This window comes from Frankliniella occidentalis, unplaced genomic scaffold (assembly GCF_000697945.3).
Source record: "Frankliniella occidentalis isolate FOCC.00 unplaced genomic scaffold, Focc_3.1 Scaffold177, whole genome shotgun sequence".
NCBI lineage: Eukaryota > Metazoa > Arthropoda > Insecta > Thysanoptera > Thripidae > Frankliniella > Frankliniella occidentalis.
Genome location: NW_026267303.1, coordinates 223,973 through 233,146, shown reverse-complemented (window position 1 = coordinate 233,146; position 9,174 = coordinate 223,973). Strand labels below are relative to the sequence as shown.

At 55.9% G+C, this 9,174-nt stretch overlaps 1 protein-coding gene across 2 annotated transcripts in view; it reads left to right on the top strand.

The window, feature by feature from the left end:
- The window catches only part of LOC127750359 (potassium channel subfamily T member 1-like), a 162,524-nt gene that overhangs the window by 55,188 nt on the left and 98,162 nt on the right, over positions 1-9,174 (top strand). Inside the window, exon 1 of one of the 2 annotated variants that reach the window (XM_052271876.1) lies at positions 8,364-9,016. The exons of the other annotated variant lie outside the window; for it this stretch is intronic. Coding sequence (XP_052127836.1) covers positions 8,589-9,016 — 428 coding nt within the window. The 5' untranslated portion in view covers positions 8,364-8,588. Of the gene's footprint in view, positions 1-8,363; positions 9,017-9,174 lie in introns of those variants that run through there. 2 annotated transcript variants of the gene reach the window in all.

Below are 9,174 nucleotides of genomic sequence, written 5' to 3'. Positions count from 1 at the left end.
GCACCGACGCAGCTGCATACGTAACCACAAAGTTGATGACCGACGCCTGTGCCCGTGTTTACAATGACGTTTTGGTCGCTAGTGTCGCGAGCTCCCGAGAGATGGCGCACTGTAATCATGTCTAAACGACACTATCTAAAGAACACGCCAAGGTAGACCAAGACCATGGTGTGGACATCCCACTTGCGCATGGTTGAGTCGTTGTCCATGGTCAACCGATTGCAGAGCATCATGACTGGGGATATGGTCATGGGTGATCACCATGGTTTAGGCGATGTCCATGATTAAAATCTTGGTTTCCCATGGTCAAAATCTCAATTTGACCATGACAATCATGGTTTTTTTACCCTGGGACGTAGCTCCATACACAAGAGCTCGCGGCTCACGCTCGCTCGTGCGCGCGCGCACACACACACCTGACGTAATGGACTTGGTCCAGCTTGGCTTGCTTATCTCTCTCCCAGCCCCTCGTTTGCCCCGCTTTATGGGGGCTGAGGCAGCTGTGCTGGGCTTTGCGGGTAGAGAGGGGGTAAGCGAGCGACAGACTGCCGAGGAGCTTGCTGGCGGGGAGCCTGCTGCTCGCCGCTGGATGTGGGGGTAAGAGGGCGGGCTGGCGGGCTGGTCGAATGAGGTCTGGGACGTATGGTGCAGACGGGTGAGCAGCGTCGACACCTGCGCCGGCGGCGGCGGCCGGAGGGCCCGCACGGACCCTCGCTCTCCTCGGCCGGAAGTTTACTCTACGGACCGCATCTCACCTCATCCGGAAGTAACTCCCGGGGCCCATCCATCACGCAGCCACGCGCAGGCGGCCGATACCGCCAGGCCGGCTGTGCCCGCGTGGGGAGACGAGGCCCCCACACTAAATGGCGAGGGGCAAATTTTGTACGTAGGCTAGGTCCTTGTGCACATCGAAACCAAATGTAAATTCGTATCTGCGTTACATACGAAATACGGCATTTGTACCTAGCCCAGGTAAAATTTCTACTTCCGTACAGACAAATTTGTAAGACACATCAAACCTACTAGGTACTAAAATTGTCCCTCCGCATTGAGATTGCCCACGCGCCTACGTTAGACCGCTTGCATGGACCGGGCGCCACGGCATGGGAAACTCCACTAGATGTGGACCACTCCTTGTCGCACACCCGCGGGAGCTGATTGTATCATATTGAATGAAGTGCACCAGCATTGAATCAAGGAAAATGAGGACATTATTGATGATCACCCCATTATTTCAAAGAACGGCTTTAACTCGTTCGGTGCGGCTGTGCATCTTGGGGGTTGGAAAACCACTGAGGCCGCAACGTACGTCAATGCAAGGAACAAAAAATCCACAGCATAAAAAATGTTTGACCTGAAACAAAGTTAACTAAAAATGACCTTGTCCTCGTTAAGGGCAATAAATGTCCTTGTCTGAGGGAAACTATTTTGTGGGCATACACTTCTCGTCCTCGTGCCTTACCCCCTCCTGTAACCGCAACCGCAACCGCATCATAAAGACAGCGAGTTTGTCCGCCGCGTGAAGCTCTGTGCCAGGGTGGGTGAGGGGCGGAGGCGCGGGGAACAGTGGGGTGTCTCAATTTTCCTCCAGAATAACAAATGAGCGGCCGACCATCTTCGCGATGACAGATGCCCTGGTAGTCCCGCGGCCGCGACGCTTGCCTCTCATCTCCCCGTTCCCAAACCCCCTCTTTCGCTCCCTGAACCTTGGCGACGCCCTTGCCGTGCGACGCCGCGTTTCATTCGACCTTCAGTTTTTTTTGTTTCGTTTTGTATTTTCTGTATCCGTGTCCTACAGAACCGACTCCTGCCTCTGTCATGCACTTCCCTGCGTTCCTGGTCCTACCCTCTCCTTTCTGTCGCGGCGTCCGCACCGCACCCGTTCTCTCCCCCACGTCTCTCTCCTTTCCACCCTCGCATTGTGTGTGCTCCTCTCTGCCACGCCCTTGTCTTTCCACTGGCGTTGTTGGCGGCCCCGATTGCGATCTGGATTGGCACAAGGGACACCACGATCGTTCCAAACTGTCGGCACTCAACTGAAGTGCCGCGCAGCTGCGCTCGATATGTTCAGTGTAACGCACTGTTGGACTATTGCAACACGCTTGTGCGTGGAAAATGAATAAGGCACAATCAGGTATCAGTCATGCCGGGAGCAGGTTAAAATATGCATTACCCGAAATTGGGTTATATTGCGGTCGGCCTGGCTTGGTGGCCGGGTGGATAAGTGGGCGGATCCATCTCCGGCTAAAGCCCCCCTCTAGCCCCCTCAATCCTTAATCCCACTCCATCTGAATGGTGTGGCGAGGCCCGGGCCAGTGCTGGGTGGGGGCTCAGCCACGGTTCATTCATCGCCCCCCCCCCCTTCTATATCGCACGCCGTTCCTACAGCGGTATGTCTCCTGGCCTGTCGAATCCGCCCGCTTGGGACGGAGAGAAGAAAAAGAAAGAGAGAGACAGAGAGAGAGAGAGAGAGAGAGAGATGAGAGAGTGGACGAGCTGCGCACGACACAAGCAGCTGATGGGCTGTGTAGAATCCCCTCGACCAATTCTCAACAATTGCTGACCCTGCGTGCTCCAGGAGGAGAGCGGCTCCTGCGCAGGAGTAGCGATAAAACGGTGTGTGAGTGATCGGAGTCGTGCCTGTGTTTGGATTGAACCAGTAAAAGCACTGTCATCCTTGCCCGCGTTTTCATTTACTGTTACTATTTGGTTGTCGCACTTTTATTCTTCAATATTCTATGTCTGGAAAGTAATACCCAAAAAAGGTTTCCAGTTTCCGTGGAGACGAATAGACTGAGCCACCACAACTTTTCGTCGTCACGATGAGGGAAAAATTCCAGGTTGTTTGGCCTGGGGAATGTCGAGCAAGACTTTTGGTTGTCCCCTAGCCATACCACTGGAGGTGGTTCCGGGAACAGTTTCCAGAACAGCTCCCCCACCACCCCTTTCCTTGCACGCTGGGAATTCGCGCTCGCAGACGAGGAGGAATGAGGGACGTTGCGGTACGGAGCGGAGTCGAAAAGGCGAGTGGGAAAGGGGTACGAAAAAAAAAAACGGGGTGGGGAGGGGGACGAATTGCCCTCCTTTCAGCAAGCAGAGCACAACAAGCAGCGCGCCTTTTCCGTCCCATTTCTGCTCCACGTTCTGCTCGCGGTGAGAAAAGCTTAGGCAGGAGGCGCGGTTCTGCACTATGCAGAATTGCAGACCCGACGGATTGCGCAATGAAGGAGGGATACGCTGTACTACCGGGCAGTTTGCTTGCGTTTATTCTAAATTTCCATTTTAATAATTATATTTAGTTTACAATTCTGATGAAATGTGTAGGAGAGGCGATTTTGTTGAGTGTTCTCCATCTCGCACCTCGCACGTACGTTACGCGCACGCACCACGCGAGCTAGTCGACATATGCGTGACTGGGGTGGCAAGGTTCTGGAATAATTCACTTAAGTGACGACACTGCAAACTTTCTGCTCGTGTTTGCCTTATTTCAGCACAAGATTCCTGCCCAACTATTTCAAGTCTTCGTGAATGAGCTTGACCTCAACCAACAAGGCTTGCATAGAAAGAGGTTTCAAATTTTATTCTGCCGGAGCAGGCCAGAGCACACGCCCTGTAGCCTAGCCAATTTGAGAGGCGGGACCGTTGTTTGGCACTCAGCCCCTAGGTGTTTGCCTAAGCGCTCACAAGTGTGTGTGCGTGTGCTCGCGTACGTCTGCGCCCGTGTGTGTGTGTGTGTGTGTGTGTGTGTGTGCGTGCGTGCGCTGAGTAGTCACGAGTTTGTTTTGGTGGGAAGCGGATTTTAGTCAAGCGGATTCGTACGCTCGTTGAGTCTTCCTGCGTTTTCTTTGCCTCGCCGCGATTCTCGACGTCCCCCCCCCCTCTTTCCCCTACCTCCATTGTGTCTGTGCCATGGCCACGGTGGTCTACTTCATGTCTGTCCTCTTTTCTCATTGCCCTCCCCGCCTCTTCCCTCTATCCCTCTCTCACTCGCTATTCCTCTCATTTTTCACTATGAAAAATACCCTAGTAAATTTACAACGTTTGTTTTCTTTTTAGTATAAACAAATTTTCGTTAGTATATTCGCGCTTGTTGCAAGTCCTCATGAAGTGCTTCTATTTTAACGATTTCGAACTGTAATTTTACGGCACACTTAATGGAAAATTTTCTCGTAAACCTTCGACAATTTTGTCAAAGTATTTCACCTCCCCATCTCATCTCTCCAGCTCGTGCAAGATTCCTGCTCCTCCCACTCGCATCCCCACCGCCTCCTCCAGATAATGCTAACGCCAGGAGTCCAATCGCTGCCACGCCGCGCCACTCAGCACCTCGGCCACTTGATGACCGGGGGCTCCGAGCGAAACTACCCCCAGCGGGCAACGTCTCGTGGCGTGGCAGCGCGTGGCTGGGACGTGACTCTGACTCGCACGGCCCCTGGACAGGCTGGAGGAATGTCTACTGTTGGCATCTGCTTTAGAGATGGACATGGAGGACTTTTAGTCAAAGTAGTTGTGCGATACAAAGCTATGGCAAAGTTTTACACTTTCAGTCATTTTCCCCGTCCAAACTCAAATACGCATATATTCTGTAAATTGAGTAAAGCAAAATTAGATTTGTTTTGTTTATAAAAATACAGACTGAATAGTTTTTAGTGTAAATAGTACAAATATTATTTTAATGCACAATTTTACTCTGCATTCGAATGGCATTTCCTTCTAGTCTCTCGTGTTTTACTTCAGTGTTAGTGTCAGGAGCACGTGTAGCATCCTCGAGACTCGGGAGGGCGGAGCGGTGTCAGGAAGAGTACATGGGATGATCAGCATTAGTAGGAAGAACGGTTGCAGCACTAGATGGAGCGTTACATCAGCCTCTGCATGCTGCTTCTTGTTAATGGAAAAATCTAGTGGTGGATGATTTAATATCTCGATGCTCCTGCTCGAGCTACACGAGATACTACTCGGGGTGCCAAGAGGGAGGGTCCTTGGTGCGTTGCCAGGTGGTGTCAGCATGTAATTATTAGGTCCCGTCGCTCTCAGCGCCAGCGCCAAACGCTCCAAGACGGCACCGCCATCAGCCGACGAGCAGATCACGACCGACACTGCGGGCCCCGACCCGCTGTCCGTTTAAGGCTTTTAACTATGCACTACCATTGTATAGCTTTAATCGGTCGTACTGCCTTTCTCTCTCTCGCTCGCTACTGTCTCTCACTCTCGAACGTTGCTTCCGTGCGCTACCCCACAATTTACAATGCGATTGGCGCCGTTGTCGACAACGGGACCCGGAGGAACGCAATCCAATGACTCGGTTGATTCTCCATTATAACGGCCACCTTCCTATCACTGCGAAAAATATATTACGAGATGTTAATAGCTCAATTCAAGTCTGTTAAAGGAACGAAAAAAAAAACACGTTTCGTTTTTGCCATTATTTTCCACACAATAACCATAATTCTCGGGTTGTTTTTGACCTCTGTTTGCTCCTTTGTTGTTTTTCTCACAATGCTGATAGCCACGCAGGTGCGCCACACCAGGCCCGCCACACCAGGCCCCATGGTGCTGACGTGCTTGAGGCCGACCGTTTTGTTTTCCTTCACAGAAAGGTCGATGAAAGGCTGCATTATTCTTTGCGATGAACAGAAATCTAATTTCCACCGCCAGCAGCAGGAGTAGCCAGTGTTACAGAGATAGAACGAGGTCGTAGGGGAAGGAAGCGGGAGAAGAAGGATGAGAAGCAAAGTGGAGCTAAAGCCGAGTCGCCACCCACAGAATATCAGAATGATTTTCGTTTGACGAAATATGCGCGTTGTTCGCGCACCCAGCATCGACCCTCCTCGATCAGACCCCCGCGGCGCTCGCCCCCAGTGGAATTAATTCATGGATCCGGGGTCCAGTCGGGAGTCGGGTCCCGGGCGGCTGCTGCCGAGGCTGCTGCATGCTGTATGCTATCCCCATTCCATTCAATTGTAGCCCCTGCTGCCCACCGAGCGGGGCGTAGTTGCCTGCAGCGCGACGGGCGACGCTCACACAGAAAACAGAAAATGCGAATAGTCGATATTTTAGTGCCTCGTTTGTTTACTTGATTTTTTCGAGTGCATTGTGTTTGTTTCGAGAAGAAGCGCAACGCACTCAGGAAAATCAAAGCACAAACACGAAAAGTGTAATAACATCGAGACGCATCAAGAACCCCCATTTGTTTCGGGTGCAGTGGCCTGCTGGCCCCAATATGCTCTTTTCCCGGCTGCAGCTCCCCTCCCCCTTTTCTTCCCACGCTTGTCAGTCTCTCTCCTGCCCGTCCCTCCCTTTCCTCCCACTTCCTGTTTTGCCCTCCGCCGTCCGGTGCGGCTGGTGCCTTTCCGACCGCCGCCACCCAGAGCACTGCAGTGAAGTGGTGGTCGTGGAAGTTTGCGTCCGCCGGGCTCCGAGGAGGGGAGGCTGCGAGGGTCCTCCGCCCAATGATGAAGACATCCGCTTGCTCATATGGTGTAGGATCAGGGGGGTCATCACGACGTGGAGAGGCCGTGGCGAGGCGTAGCGCCTCCGGCGCACGCAGGCGCCCGAGATATTATTTATTTTGCCGAGGAGGCGCCACCGCACCGCTAGCCTGCTGGCTGGCTGGTGGAAACCGAGCCGCGGCTTCAATAAAACATGAAAGTGGCAGGAAATGAAAAGGCCGCCGCGCCGATGGGATTGGTAGGCAAGCGCGCGGCTGCGGGTCATCTCCTCACGGAATATTAAGCGGCTGTCCCTTCCTCCGCCAGAAGGTGCGGCGGGGCCGCGGCGAGCGGGAGAAAAATGATAAGCCCTTCCATTTTTCTCTTTTCACTGAAAGATTTTTTTCGTGAGCTAAGAATAAGTGAGTGAGTCGGGCGCCGCGTGAAAATGCGTCTCAGCTCGGGAGATTTGGGAGAGGTGGCTGTGCGGCAGCTCGAGCAGATTGGAAGTTATCTCGGTAGGATAGCAGGCGACGCATGCGAAACAATTCCTCGGGCCAGGCTGCGCGCAGGGTCTGGTGGGGACGGAAAGGTGAAGGGATTGAGGGTAGGGGAGTGTAATGAAATGAGCTCTGAAAGGGAAAAGGGGCGGGGTACGGCGGACCAGCGGGGGCGCCGAGAACTCGATTTGGCCGTCCGGCCTGGTGCGGACCTGGGCGGGCTCGGGAGTCCCTCGCAGCTTTCTGCTGCTTTCTGCTGCTTTCTGCTGCTTTCTGCTGCTTTCACTACTCTCCCGGTTCTGATGCCCGTCCCTTTGCAGCGCAAGGGCTATCAGCCTCGCGCAATCGCATTTCCGCAAATTAAAAGCGGCCCAGGCCCAGGAGGCTAGAGACTCGGCGCGCGCGCACGACCACGGTTGGCGGCACAGCCCGCTCGTTTTAAAACTTTTCGCAATAGCAAGAGCGGTTTCCCCGCGGCGCACTCTTTAGGAAGTCGACGGGAGTAACCTAAAGCCGCCCCAAAGCGGTCGGGAGGGGATCATCGCCCCCGCGTACACAATAGCGGTCAAAGAGAATAAAAAGGTCCCGTGGACAAGCAGCGCGCTGTGCGGCGGTGCAGTGTTGAGCTGCTGCGTGCCCGGGGCTGCTTGCTGTGCTGCCACGACGCGCCCTGCTGATCTGTTTACCGAACGCTCGGCGGAGCCAGGCCTGATGAGGCTGGGACCGGCCGTTACTGGAGGCGCCGGAGGCCTTATTTGGAGTAACGGATCAGCCTGTGGTGCGCTTATTGCGCACAGCCACACCACCATACCATACCACCCCACCACGCCCCGCCACCCGCCACACCCTGGACTCCTATTTTATGCTGCATTTTTTTCTCCGACGCCCAGCTGATATTATCCCCATTTCCCTTTCTCCTTTCCACCCCACATCCTGTCGCATAGCGCCGCAGGGTCGGGGGGCGGCGGGTCGGGATCGGCAGCGGCGTGGCGTGGCAGCGGGCTCGGGTGGGGGGCCCTGGGCCCTGGGGGCGCTGTGCCGCCGCGCGCCGGCGGCTCGCTGGGACAATATTGCAATGTCTGTTTCTTCCCACCATCTCTCTCGCGCTCGCTCTCTCTCTTTCTCTCTCGTGTCTTCCCTACATTTCCGTTCTATACATTATGAGGGCAAAACGACCATAGTGCCTGAGGAAATGAGCACGGGACTTTCTATCCCCTTACGCCCTCTCTCACTCGACCTGAATGTACACGTGCGTGGAAACAACATATTATCACTCCCCTTCCTGCTTTTATTTACTGCAAACTTTTACGTGCGTGCCCGGCTGTAATTATTTCCACGGTGTGTCGGTGTGTTAGTAAAGCAGCTCGAGTCTCCTGAGTGGTGGTCGTGTCAGTCGCGCTGTGTCGCGCTGACCACCCCGTCTCTTCTTTGCAGCGAGCCATGGGCCGGCCGCGGGTCTCGTAGTTAGCCGGGGCCTCTGCGGGCCTCGCGGGGGCCTCGCCCCCTCCTGTCAGCCATGGCTGGGGCCGGCGGGGGCCGAGGCCGTGGGGAGCCGAGCCGGCGCGCGGGCCGCGGCGAGGCGCCAGGCCGACGGGCGGCGAGCCGGCGGGAGGACAAGGACGACACGTAGCGGCCAGGGCCGAGGCCAGGGCCGGTCATCATGTGGCTCAGCAGGGTGGCCAGGTCCGCGACCCCCAAGGCCAGCCCCGTGCAGTTCTACCGCGGCGGGGACGGCTCGGGCCGCGGCCGGTCGGCGGGCAGCAGCGGCGACTACCTGGCCGACACGGAGCTGGACGAGCAGCCCAGCCCCAGCACGCCCGCCGCCGGCCCGGACACCAGGGCCTCCTCGCCGAGCATCCGGTCCGTGCCTGACGCGCTGAGCGACACGCTGCTCCTGGACACGCCGCCGCCCACGGTCCGGGTCAACTTCCCGGACGAGTCGCCCACCAGGTCGACGGACGGCGCCGGCGGCGGCATCGCGGGCTCCAAGCGGGCGTCGCGCGCGCACCTCGCCGCGTACAGCGGGCGCCGACGCTCCACCCGCTCCATGAGCGCCTGGAGCGACGTCTCCTGGAGGCTGGACGACAGGTGAGTCATGAGGGCCGACGGCATTAAATATAGATAGGGCGGTGCCGCTTCGGTTAAAGGAAACGAATGGGGCAGCCCAACGGGGGCGCACTTCGCCACCTTCTTGCTGCAGCTCCACCCGTCTCGTTTTGCGGACCTCCGACGACGCCCCCCCCCCC